At 58.4% G+C, this 12,924-nt stretch overlaps 1 protein-coding gene across 1 annotated transcript; it reads right to left on the minus strand.

The window, feature by feature from the left end:
• Positions 1–661: 661 nt before the first annotated feature.
• Positions 662–12,837, minus strand: LOC101939701 (cytochrome P450 2G1-like). The gene is made up of 9 exons (XM_008175062.3): positions 9,362–12,837; positions 8,758–8,920; positions 8,342–8,491; positions 6,971–7,131; positions 6,394–6,570; positions 4,819–4,960; positions 3,867–4,054; positions 3,154–3,295; positions 662–2,290 (listed from the first exon to the last, which is right to left on the minus strand). Exons 1-9 carry the CDS (start codon positions 9,539–9,541, stop codon positions 2,109–2,111), a joined length of 1,485 nt encoding a protein of 494 aa, XP_008173284.1. The 5' UTR covers positions 9,542–12,837; the 3' UTR covers positions 662–2,108.
• Between the last annotated feature and the right edge of the window lie 87 nt (positions 12,838–12,924).

Genomic DNA, 12,924 nt, shown 5'->3' on the forward strand with positions numbered 1-12,924 from the left:
CAGTGACGGGGCAGCAAGTGAGGCCGGGGGACACTCGGGGAAGGCGCGTGGGGGCGGCAGGCGGGGCGGGGGAGAGACCTGGCCCCAAACATTGGGGAGCAGCGCGCGGGGAACTTAGCTGCCACATAAAATAACTCGGGGGGGGGGGTGAGGGGAGTTTGGCGGCGACAGGAAGTAACTGGGTGGGGGGCACGGGGAGCTTGGTGGGCCGCAGGGAAGAGCTCCGCGGGCCGCGTGTTTGAGCGCCCTGATCTAATATGACTTTTTGAACGTAAATTGCACATCAAATCTCCCGTGAGTGACTACTCCATGTAGCGGATAACAGCTTACTACTGCTACCGGTTGATGGGAGTTGCTCCTGTTGCTCCAATCTAGGCTGGGATGCGGAGAGGTAAACCCTGCTGGGGTTTAAGAAAAGAGGATCATTTGTATCACAGCAGCTCCTACAGCCAAGCTCGGGGTCCCCGTTGGGCCGGGGAGCGAGAATAGCTTTGGACCCGGCTTTGTTCGCACTATTGAATTAAGTCAAGTGTCTGAGCAGGAATCTCATGTTGTCTCAGGAACGGAAGGGGTCCTGCCGTGAAGAAACAATGAATAGCAACCAGAGCTGTCCTGTGCCTTGTCGGCCCCGGCTCGCGTTGTGTCCTCAGCACCTCGGTTCACTTTCATCTGCTGGTTGTTCAGACCGCCGGGACCTGGGCGGGTAGGCAGGGCTAGCAGACCGACAACCTCTACCAGCCCAACAGCGGCCAGGTCTGCAGGGGAAGCATAGGCCTCGTCGCCAATCGAGTGACTCGGGGTGAAAACGCTTGTGCACTCACGGTGTAACCCATCCCTGTGCTCTCGGAGCCGGGAGCCTCCCGCCACCTTGTCTAGAAAAACGTTGTGAGCGTCTAAAGTAAACGCTCTTGGCATGCGAGGCAGTGTTGCAAACAGAACACAAGTCTCCTGGTTAATCACGCAGGGGTTCGTTTATTTAAATGAATTGCAAAATTAAGCTCCACAAAAGTCCCAGATAAAGAACAACCAAACCAGCCTGGGAGTCTGCCATGGACAGTCAGAGGCAATGGAAAGAAGCAATTGGACTTTCCTTTGCACCGGGGCGGGTCAAAAGTTGTACTGAAAACGATCCCTTTTTGAATTATTTTGGTAAACTTCTACTTAAAAAATACTATCGATTCCTTTGTCATTGTTGCCTTCTCGCTTCGTGCCCCTGCCCTCCCGTCATCGGACTTTTTTTTAGGTGAAGAAAAGGATGAAAAAGATCAAGGACTGACAGAGAAGCGAATAGAAAGAAAGAAAGAAAGAAAGAAAGAAAGAAAGAAAGAAAGAAAGAAAGAAAGAAAGAAAGAAAAAGTGAAGAACGACTGGCAAAAAATATTGAAATGTCTCTAATAATTTTAGGGGGGGCGGAAATGGGTCTGTTTCCAACCTTGAGCAATTGAAATGGTTCCAAAATTTCCAGCAAACTGTCCCCCCGTACTTTGGCCGGTTCCAGTCTACACTAGAGAAATTGCGCTCCTGAGTGGCTAACACAAATCAAGCGAATATCCTGTGGATCTGAGTCTCCTTCTGCATTCACACCTTAGAGGATCTTACTTTTAGGCCCACAGACCCTGCTTTCAAACCCCATGGAATAACCCACCCACGGGGCCATCACAGCCATGTCAGTTCAGCTCCCAAGGTGGTAGCTGGGAGACTCCAGCTGGACAAAAATGGTGAGCACGGTATCATCAAATCCGACTTCCCATCAGCCTGCCCCACCCAGTCGATTCTTCACGGCTTGGAGACTTTCCATTGCAATTGGGTGTCTCGTTCTGCGCGCTAGCTCAACCACAAGATATGGGCTGGATGCAGGAACCACTGGGGAGCTTTTCTAGCTTTCATATCTAGGAATCTAGCCTCAGTGGAACCCTCTAAAGACCAGCCCCATTTTTGCGCTATGAAGAAATGCCCTTTGAAGGCTGCTAAGCTGAATTGATCTGAGCTTCGGGCAGAGATCTGCCCATTACTGAAGGTGAACTAACGCAGGGTGCAGCGAGATTCCATCTAGCTCCTAAAAGGCTCAGCAACTGGTCACTATCCTCCCCTGCGGCCTCCCCCGTTCTTCAGCGAGGGACCAGGCACATCTCGTACGTGGGGGGCACGTTCCCGAACCCACTCACTTTCGGGCTGATGTCAATGTCCTTTGGGGGCAGGAGGGGTTTCAGCGAGAAGCTCTGCAGGACGGTGGTGAAGTACAGGAAGAGCTCCATGCGGGCCATGGCCTCGCCCAGGCACACCCGCTTCCCTGCAAAGACACAGACACGGGGGGACCGGATGGAATGGGACTTAGTGCTCTTCACCCCGGCATGCCAAGTCAGTGTCATTGCAAGGGGGGAAACTGAGGCACGGAGCGGGGAAAGGGATTCACCCAAGGGCAGTGGCACAGCTGGAAATATAACCCATGAATCCTGACTCCCAGCCCTCCCCCCGCCAGCTCTATTTTGCCACTCCCCTCCCAGAGCTGGGGATAGAACCCAGGAGTCCTGGCTCCCAGCCCCCCCTGCTCTAACCACCAGCCCCCACTCCCCTCCCAGAGGTGGGGACAGATCCAGGAGTCCTGGCTCCCAGCCCCCCCTGCTCTCACCACTAGCCCCCACTCCCCTCCCAGAGCTGGGGGTAGAACCCAGGAGTCCTGACTCCCAGCCCCCCCTGCTCTAACCACCAGCCCCCACTCCCCTCCCAGTGCTGGGATAGAACCCAGGAGTCCTGGCTCCCAGCCCCTCCCCCCTGCTTTAACCCACCAGGTTCCACTCCCCTCCCAGAGCTGGGGATAGAACCCAGGAGTCCTGGCCCCCAGCCCCCTGCTCTCACCACTAGCCCCCACTCCCCTCCCAGAGCTGGGGGTAGAACCCAGGAGTCCTGGCTCCCAGAGTCTAACCAGTAGATCTCACACCTTGAAGACCCGGGAATAGAACCTGGGTCTCCTGAATGTTATGGACTGGCCCTCACAGCTATTCATGGGCCGTGTTACTAGGTCAGACGATGGTGGAACCATAGCGTTGCTGGGGCTGGTCAGTGGAAGAGGGGCGGCTCCTCGGCCCAGCCCCGGGACGACCAGCTCCAGAGAGCAGCGGGCGAGCGTTAAAGGCCACGAGGCAGGTTCTGTACCTGAGGAGAACGGCACGAAGGCGTCGTTCTTCTTAAAGCGGCCGTTCTCGTCCAGGAAATGCCCCGGGTTGAATTCTTCTGGGTGGCTGAAGTATTTCGCGTCCCGTAGGACAGAGCCCAGTAAGGGGAACACGTTGGTGCCCTGGGGAAATGGAGACGAGAGAGGTAAGAATTAAATACACCTGTATCTCTTCCAACCTCAACCTCCACCCACCCATAGGAGATATCCCGAGAGTGCCCATGAGAGCCGCTAGTCTGGGGATCACGACGGGGCATATCGTTTTATCTGAGTAAACGAGACATAAAGACAGGCTGGGATTCCCCCGACCCTGGTGTCCTGAGTCTCTGTAATCGCTGCAGTGGTGTTAGCGGTGGGATACATACCCACGCCTCCTTTGGCGAGACTGGAGGGTTCTGTAAAATCGTGACCCACGGCTGACGGTTGGGGACGTCGGTCCCTTCCTCCGTGGGGCTGTTAAGTCTCGGTTTGGGCGGATCGTTTATTGCTTTGATGCCGTTCTTAGGGGAAGTTTGTGTCGCCAGAAAGGGGGACGGATGTTTGCACCCACTGTCACTTTCTAGTCCCTATGGTTCTGGGGCGGTTCAGACAACCAGGGCTCAGCCCCAAACCACCTTTCCCTTTGCAAAAGCAACCCCTAAACCCGGGAGGTTTTGCGATTTCAACCCTGCCCGTTTGCCCCCCAGCCCCGCACCTTGGGGAGGGTGTACCCCCGGAACTGGGTGTCCCGGATCACGGTGTGCGGCACCCCCATGGGCACGATATCCGTCACCCTCTGAATCTCGTGGATCACCGCATCCGTGTAGGGCATCTTCATCCGGTCCTCGCAGGCGGGGATGCGGTTGCGGCCGATGACATGGTCGATTTCCTGGTGCACCTTTTCTGTGGAGAAGCGGGCAGAGCTCTGCGGGAACCGCGTGGGCACCACAGCCCCCAGGCCATGCGGGAGAGCGGCAGGGCCTCACGGCCCCACCAATCCCGACGGGGCTGACCTGCGGAACGGCCTGCTGCTACGGGGGACTTCTACTGGCGCTGGGCACTGAAGCAATTAATAGTTTAGAGAAAGAGCCGGGCACAGGGGAGGGAGCGGTCGCCAGTTGCCACCAGCGAGATTTCTGGAGCAGCCCAGGGCAGCAGTTGCAGATTTCGGTGGGACTAACAGGGTGCGGGTCAGGGGGGTGTATTTGGGGCAGCGGCAGCCGACCTTGGCTGACGGAGCCCCCGACCTGCAGGTTTATCGGCCATGTCCACGGGTCGGGCGCTAGCAGTCCCTGGAATCCCACTGCAAAGGGCTGGAACGTGTGTGTGCGAGTTTGTGTGTGACCCACACTAACCCGTCGAGCGGCCGGTCCTTTAGCAGAGGCAGTTTTTAGAGAGAGACAGTTCTACGCAGAGAGAACTCACCAAGGGCCTCATTAGATGCACATTAGTGGGTCTGAACGCCACTGCCCTCTGCAGGGTGGGAATGAACTGCCTATGTGCCATAGCCCCTACACTGCAGTTAATGGAGATTCTCCTTATCAAGTGATAGGGGCCTGGGCAGAAGGATCTGGGTTTCATCCCTGCAGCCGATCACAAAAGCTCCAGGTAGCTCATGGAAACTCGCATCCCACTCACTAAACGATCCAGCCTTTTCCTTCCTTTACCTTCGACTTCCGGGTGCTTCATGAGGAAGAGGAAGCCATATCGCAGGGTGGAGCTGACGGTCTCCGTGCCGGCGAAGAACAAGTTGAGCGTGGTGAGCACCAAGTTCTTGGTGTTGAATTCACTGTTGGGGTTTTTCTTTTCCTGGGGGCGACGGACACAGGAAAGGGCGGTGGATCACATCCCTGGATACAGGAGGGTGTCGCCGTGGGCACAACCTGCGCGCTGCCTCCTGACACGAACCCCTCGGCAGCCCACCAGAGACGCGTCATGGCAAGGAGCAGGGGAGGGCCGGCAGGTCTGTGGAACGCTTACCGGGGGCCGGCAGAGAGCGGGCCGGGCGCATCGGGTCAGCACAGAGCCATAGCTCGCTCTTAGAGATCTCAGAGTGCCGTACGACGGCGGTAAGCGTCATTAGCCCCATTTTACACATGGGGAAACTGAGGCACGGACTTACCCACGGGAGAGCCGGGAATTGAACCTCGGTATCCCTGCTCTGCTGTTACGGTATCAGAGAAGCGCCTCCGGCAGGGCCCCACTGCTCGCGAGAGAGTCTCCCTGCCCCTCAGGGCTCAGTCTGACTAGCCGGAGGAAGGAACAGGCGCCCCAGACGACAACTGGGTCTGCTGAGGCCCACGGAGAGGCAGGGACTCATGGTGGCTGAGCTGGGATTTGAACCCAGGTCTCCTGAGTCTCAGCCCGGGGCCATAACCACAAGCTCCCTGTGTTATTGGCAGTATTTATTATTATCTGCTTTACTGCAGCACCAAGGAGCCCGAATCACGGAGCAGGCCCCCATTGTGCCAGGCGCTGTACGTTTTATTGCTATTAGATGGATTACGGTAGCACCGCGCCAGTCCCGGACCAGGACGTCATGGTGTCAGGTGCTGTACGTCATTATTGCTATTAGGTGGATTACGGTAGCACCGCCCCAGTCCCGGACCAGGATGTCATGGTGTCAGGTGCTGTACGTTTTATTGCTATTAGGTGGATTACGGTAGCACCGCCCCAGTCCCGGACCAGGATGTCGTGTTGTCAGGTGCTGTACTTTTCATTGCTATTAGGTGGATTACGGTAGCACCACCCCAGTCCCGGACCAGGATGTCATGGTGTCCGGTTCTGTAAGTTTTATTGCTATTAGGTGGATTACGGTAGCACCGCCCCAGTCCCGGACCAGGACGTCATGGTGTCCGGTGCTGTACGTTTTATTGCTATTAGGTGGATTACGGTAGCACCGCCCCAGTCCCGGACCAGGATGTCATGGTGTCAGGTGCTGTACGTTTTATTGCTATTAGGTGGATTATGGTAGCACCGCCCCAGTCCCGGACCAGGATGTCATGGTGTCCGGTGCTGTACATTTTATTGCTATTAGGTGGATTACGGTAGCACCGCCCCAGTCCCAGACCAGGATGTCATGGTGTCAGGTGCTGTACGTTTTATTGCTATTAGGTGGATTACGGTAGCACCGTGCCAGTTCCAGACAGGTTGCCAGGTGCCGTACAAACACAGACCAAAGAGAAAGCCCCTGCCCCAATTGCTCCCAAGCCGGAAGGTTTGCAAGCCCCCCCAGCCGGTACCTTTTCCATCTGGATGAGGAAGCAGTCAATGAAATCCCGTGGGGCGTTGGGGTCGAGCGAGGCCTGGTTGATCTTCACCCGCTCGGCGATGAAGGCCTTGAGGTCCTCGATGAGATGGTAGATGCGGTGGTGGCGCCCGGGCAGGTACTGCATGACGCAGGAGAACATGTCGTAGAGCTGCACGGGGGTAGAAGCCGGGTTCGCCGATTGCCCACAGAGCTGGCTGCAGCCCCACCCAGACCAGCTCCTGCCTCGCCTCAACTTCCCAACACAGATCATGTCTGCAGCCAGGCCTCCCGCCCTGGCCAGGCTCGTCCCCGGACAGGGCCGGCTGCTCCCACGCCTTTGGGACCTTTAAAGGGACAGCGCATCCTCTGCGGCTTTCTGACAGCTGTCTTGCAGCTTCAGGGATCTGACGTGCGCATTGTCTGACTTCCTGTATAACCGAGACCAAACCACCTCCCCACAGAGCCCGTGATTTCTGTGTTAGCCAGACGGCGGCTTTTCGAAAGACCGCCAGCCGAGCTGTAATGAATCCACCCCCTCCGTAGGGTGGGAATCCTTTGCCCGGCAGTACCTGGGCCCAGGGAGTGCTCATCTCTACGAAGCTTTCATTGATCATGCGCAGCAGGGACAGAAACGTCTTGTCCTCGTAGTCGAAGCGGCTCCCGAAGACGACGGCGCTGATGACGTTGGAGACCGTGCGGCTCAGGAAGAAGATCGGGTCAAAGGGCGAACCTGTCACGGACAAAAGAGGACGCGGCGGACATTCCCCCTCCGCGGTCTTCTACTGCGATTGACCCGCCCACTTGCTGTGACCCCGCCCCTTCTTGGGGTGGCGGCAGCAAGGTCTAGAGTGGCAACTCACACCTCTTGGCGCAATCGTTTCAGGCTCTCTGCAAACTCAGGCAGAAATCACAGCATTGTTTATAGCTGGGTCACCTTTTCAAGCCTCTAGAAACTTCCTTATTATATATATATATGTTCACACACTGAGATTCTGATTCCGCGGGACACCCGGCGCTGGGGGCGTGGGATGCCCCTTAAATTCTAGCAAAAGCATTATGCCAATTGATTAGCGAGTCTTCCGATCCGCCTAGAAACTGAGGCACAAAGAAGGGCCGGGAGCGACACAGAAACGGGGGGCAGAGGCGGGAGTAGAAGCCTTGTATTCCAGGCTCCCAGACCCATGTTCAGGCCACTAGGCAACACTGCCCCTCGGCTACCTAGCGCTACAGCCCAGCTGCAAAGGAGTGAGTCTGTGCTCTCCGGAGATAACTCGTTTGCTCGTTGATCGTGGGGCCTAGCACGGGGTGGGGGGGGTCTCGTGGGACAGGCGCGGGCTGGGGGAATGAGGTAGTGCTGGGCTCCCCTCCTATTTCATATAATCGAAAGGTATTTATATGGGCCCCCATCTTCTCCTAGTGTCTGATCGCCTCACCCGCTTCCATCTGCAACGGGCACAACCCCACCCGCCCCAAAGCAGGGCTCTGGGTCTGCAGAAGCTGGGTCAGTAAAAGATGGCCCCTCCCCCACCTCGTCTCCTTAACGTCTTCTCCTCACCCCCGCCCCCCAAGACAAGCCCATTTTACAGCGGGGGAAACTGAGGCACAGCGCCTCCTCCAAGGTCACCTGGGAAGGCTGCGGCAGAGGCAGGAACTGCACCTGGGCTGCTCACAGCTCAGGCTCCCGCCCTCACCACTGGGCCACGCTCCCTCTGCCAGTCCCTTCCTCTCGCTCGGTGCCTCGGTTTCCCCTTCTGTAAACTGGGGAGAATCGTCCTGCCCAGGGAGGGTGAGTACCTGGGAGGTGCTCGGTTGCCATGGTGACATCGGCCCTATAAATACCTAGACCAGGAGAAAGGGTGGCTGATAAAGCGGCTGTAAAGCCGCTCCCCGGCCCTGGCCTCGGGCGATACGGGGGGCAGAGGGGGCGCAAACGCGCAGACCTCTGGTTTTCCTGAACTCCTCCAGCAGGTACTGGGCCTCCTCCTGGATCCGCTCCTCGATGGATCGCTTCCCCATGCCGAAGTTCCTCAGCGCGGTGAGGGAGAACCGGCGCAGCTGCCGCCACCGCTCCCCGTTGGCCAAAGCCACCCCTGGGAACGGCAGGAGAGAGCCGCGGGAGTCAGCCCTGGGAACGCCCCCTGCCGAGCCCCCCATCCCACGGCACTGTGCCCCCTCGCGCCCCTGTGGGGCCAGCCCTGCCTGCCGGGGAGAGCGCCCCCTACTGATTCACCCACACAGCTCCCTGCAGTGCGTGTAATGTCTCCCATCCGACCGCTGAGCCCCGTAGCAGCAGCCCCCCGCTAAGAGGAGACACTGCCCCCGGGGCACACGTGCCGAGCCCGGCTCCGCCGCTCACCGAAGCCCTTGAAGTTCCGGTCGATGGACGCCAGCTCCCCTCTGCCACTGAACTCCTCCGCGTGGTCCACCAGGGCTTCCTTCACCGCCTCGTGCCCGCACAGCACCACCACCCGCCGCGGGCCCAGGTGCACCGTGAACACCGGGCCGTACTTCTCCCGCAGCTGCAACAGAAATCGGAGCCGAGAGGCCGTGAGAGCATGTGACATTGCTGGCGCATGGACTGGGGCACTCTCAGGGCGGCACCGGCACGGGGCCAGATCCTGAGCCGGCGTAACCAACGCGCTCCCCTGGAGTCAAGAGAGCGAGGCTGGTTCATTGCATTCAGTGCCCCCGTTTAGCCCAGATCCCCACGGGACCCTGATCCTTGAGCGGCCACATACACCCCAAACCCGAGACCCCTCCACTGCGACGTGCTGGGGGGCATGTGCAGCCACTTGGCACGGCCGGTCCCGGAGGCTGCAGGAGAACCCAGAAATAGAGGGGAGGGGACTGGCTAGATTAGTGGTGTCCCTTTGCCTATCCCCCGCGGTGACCGAGATCAGCCGCACTCCCCACCCCGGCTGCCAGAGCCCTACGCCGAGGCTCCCTGGGGCGCGACTTACCGCCATGAACGACTTGAAAGTCTCGTCCGTCTTCAGCTGCAGCAAGTTGCCGAGGAAGGGCAGAGGGGTCGGCCCCGGGGGCAGCTTCCCTCCCTGGTGCATTTTCTTCCACACCGACAGGAGAAGCAGGCAGGAGAGGCAGAGAGCCAGGAATATGGTCACCGCTCCCCCGAGCTCCATGGCGAGCGCAGGCGGTGAATGGCCACGAGCCTGTGCCGGCTCGGCTGTTATATGCAGGCTGCTCGGTAAGGGGAGACGGTGCCGTTCTTGGCATCCTGAAACTCTACCAGGCAAACAGGGTTTGGTTTCAGAAGTACCAGGGCACTAATCGGCTTGGGAGATTCCAGGCGGTCACGGGTGGAGGGTGTTAGGCTCCCGTGGGAATCTCTCTTGTGCTTTTCACATGCTCGGCTGCAATGCACTGGGCAGAGTATCAAAAGGACAGCAGGGGCTGTGTTTGTACAGCACCAAGCACGGGGGGGGAAAGGGTGGCCTAGTGGCCAGCCCACGGACTGCTCTGGGGTCTGTTCTGGGCTTTGCGGCCTGGCATTTTCCAGCCACTTAGCCCTGGCTTTTGCCCGGCTGTGAATGACTCCAGGCCCGGTGGCGTTACGCCAAACGACACCCGCTGAGGATCTGGCCCGGGACGGGCTGAATACGTTGGCCCAACCGAAAGCTGTAGTGCAAATAATCGGACTCTCACAGCATCTTTATTTACTTCTCTATTAGCTTCCGCCTTGTAAGTCCCACGTCAGCCCTCAGCCCGGGTCCCGCCTGGCCCCGTTTTCCCAGGATTGTCCCTTTTCGGAGGTAGCCGTCATAGAATCCTAGAATCTGAGGGTTGGAAGGGACCTCAGGAGGTATCTAGTCCAACCCCCTGCTCAAAGCAGGACCAACCCCAACTAAATCATCCCAGCCAGGGCTTTGTCAAGCCGGGCCTTAAAAACCTCTAAGGAAGGAGATTCCACCACCTCCCTAGGTAACCCATTCCAGTGCTACACCACCCTCCTAGTGAAATAGTGTCTCCTAATATCCAACCTAGACCTCCCCCACTGCAACTTGAGACCATTGCTCCTTGTTCTGTCATCTGCCACCACTGAGAACAGCCGAGCTCCATCCTCTTTGGAACCCCCCTTCAGGTAGTTGAAAGCAGCTATCAAATCCCCCCTCGTTCTTCTCTTCTGCAGACTAAACAATCCCAGTTCCCTCAGCCTCTCCTCATAAGTCATGTGCTCCAGCCCCCTAATCATTTTCGTTGCCCTCCGCTGGACTCTTTCCAATATTTCCACATCCTTCTTGTAGTGTGGGGCCCAGAACTGGACGCAGCACTCCAGATGAGGCCTCACCAATGCCGAACAGAGGGGAACAATCACGTCCCGGGGAAGTTGTCCAGGTGCCCAGCGGAGAGCTCAGGAGCAGCCCGGATGCCCGGGGGTTTTGTACCTTGGAGGTGGCAGCCCGGAGGCCCAGCACAAGGCCAGAAAGCCGAGCACGCGTTGGTCTCTGGGCTGCAGCAGGAACAAGGCGGCAGGTAGGCCGGGCGCTGGCCTCTGCCCAGGGTGTGAATTTCCCCCCGTGGGATTATGTAATACGGGATCGAGTTCAGGACTTGCATAACTATGAATGTGCCAGTTCTCTCCTCGCCCTTGCGGTGAGCTCCCCTTTTAACCCCTGGCTGTTTACCCATTAAACACTCCCTGCCGATGCGGGAACCACTGTGAACCGAACCGGGCACCGGCTGCCAAGAGCTTGGCTGGACCTGCCCGGGGAGCCGGTTTGCAGACCAGCCGAACGATGCCTGGGCTGCTGACATCCCCCCCTCCCGCCGTGTTTCCATTCCCCTCCCGAGTGTGGGGCAGCACCGGAGGAGGTTGGCAAGATCTCGTAAAAGCGTTCTTCCGAAACACTCCCGCATTCTTCGCATGGCTGCGCCCGGCCCCGCACTTGGGAGGATTCAATAATAACCAGCGTAGCCCCACAGGGAGACAGCGAGAGACCTTGGCAGTGCTAGGACTTACCAACCCTTTGGGAAGGGTGTTGTTGTACCACAAGAAATATTATCCCAGCTGAGATCAGGGCCCCATTGGGCCAGGCACTGCCCAGACCCTGGCCAAGATCAGGGCCCCGTCACGCTGGGCGCTGCCCAGACCCCAACTGAAATCAGGGCCCCGTCGTGCCAGGCACTGCCCAGACCCCGGCTGAGATCAGGGCCCTGTCGCGCCAGGCACTGCCCAGACCCCGGCTGAGATCAGGGCCCCGTCGCGCCAGGCACTGCCCAGACCCCAGCTGAGATCAGGGCCCCGTTGCGCCAGGCACTGCCCAGACCCCGGCTGAGATCAGGGCCCCATCGTGCCGGATGCTGCCCAGACTCCAGTCAAGATCAGGGCCCTGTCGCGCCGGGCGCCACCCAGACCCCGACCGAGATCGGGGGAGAGGCGGTTAGGGGACAAGGAGCAGGGCGGGTTTAATGGGTCAGGGGTTCTGAGGGGGGCAGTCAGGGGGCGGGAAGTGGGAGGGGGTGGATAGGGGGCAGGGCCCAGGCTGTTTGGGGAGGCACAGCCTTCCCTACCCAGCCCTCCATATAGTTTTGCAACCCCAATGTGGCCCTCGGGCCAAAAAGTGTGCGCCCTCCCCGCTCTAAACACACGAGACGGAATCATTGTCCTGATTTTACAAGTGGGGGTCCTGGGGCCCGGAAAGATGAACTAACTCTCCCAAGGTCACCCAGGGAGTGCGTGGCAGAGACCAGGAATTGCTTGTCCCAGCCCAGCACCTTAACCCCCTCTCTTCAAGACAGCAGGGGAAAGGGATTTGTTCACGCCCATGCAGTGGGTTAGTGGCAGAGCCTGGGAAACCTGCCACTCCGCGGGATCCCGCTCTGCGGAGCAGCCACGCTGCCGGGAGGCACGGTTGGCTCTTTAAGTCTGCTTCCCACCCAGCCTTCTAGAGAGGCTGGAAAATCCACCGGCCGGATCCCACCGTGGCCCCGGACTGCGATGGAGGAAGGCAGGGCCCCGGTGCATAACACTCTCGAAACTGCTGTTTACCTAGCACGGGGCAGACAGGTTTGCCAGAGCCTCTGCCAAGGCCAGCCACGCCCCTGGCCCCAGAACAGAAAAGTAAGAAACCCGAGAAAAGATAAAGAAAAGCCACTGAAGACTTGGATTAGCTCTGTGTAAACGAACCCAAGCCGGGTAAGGCGAAAAGACAAATACTACAGGCGATTAAACAAACACCTATTGACAAAGGGACAAGTTTTGACGGTATTCGGGTGGTGCAGCGCTCCTAAATCCCTTTTGAAAACGAGACTCAGAGTCCTGGAGTTAGATGTTGCCACGCCTAAAACCCTTTCAAAACCTGGGCCACGGGGTCTTGTTTGGTAGCTACTGACAATCTGAAAACACACACCAGCCAGACCCAGCGAGATGGCCGGGCGTGTATGGGGAGGAGAGAGAGATGCGGGGTATGGGGATGGACGGATAGATCGATGCACCAACCATCCATCCCCATACCTAGCTATCGACCGATTGATAGATGATAAACTGGGGTTGTGAAGAAGCAAG

The sequence above is a fragment of the Chrysemys picta genome, chromosome 17 (assembly GCF_011386835.1).
Source record: "Chrysemys picta bellii isolate R12L10 chromosome 17, ASM1138683v2, whole genome shotgun sequence".
NCBI lineage: Eukaryota > Metazoa > Chordata > Testudines > Emydidae > Chrysemys > Chrysemys picta.

Excerpts from the sequence above, each read along its gene's own strand:
- LOC101939701 (XM_008175062.3), bottom strand. The coding sequence starts at position 9,541 with ATGGAGCTCGGGGGAGCGGTGACCATATTCCTGGCTCTCTGCCTCTCC. Across the intron at positions 7,132-8,341 it reads GGAGTTCAGGAAAACCAGAG|GTTCGCCCTTTGACCCGATC; the intron begins GTCTGCGCGTTT and ends TGTCCGTGACAG. Across the intron at positions 4,055-4,818 it reads GAAGCACCCGGAAGTCGAAG|AAAAGGTGCACCAGGAAATC; the intron begins GTAAAGGAAGGA and ends GCTTCTCCACAG.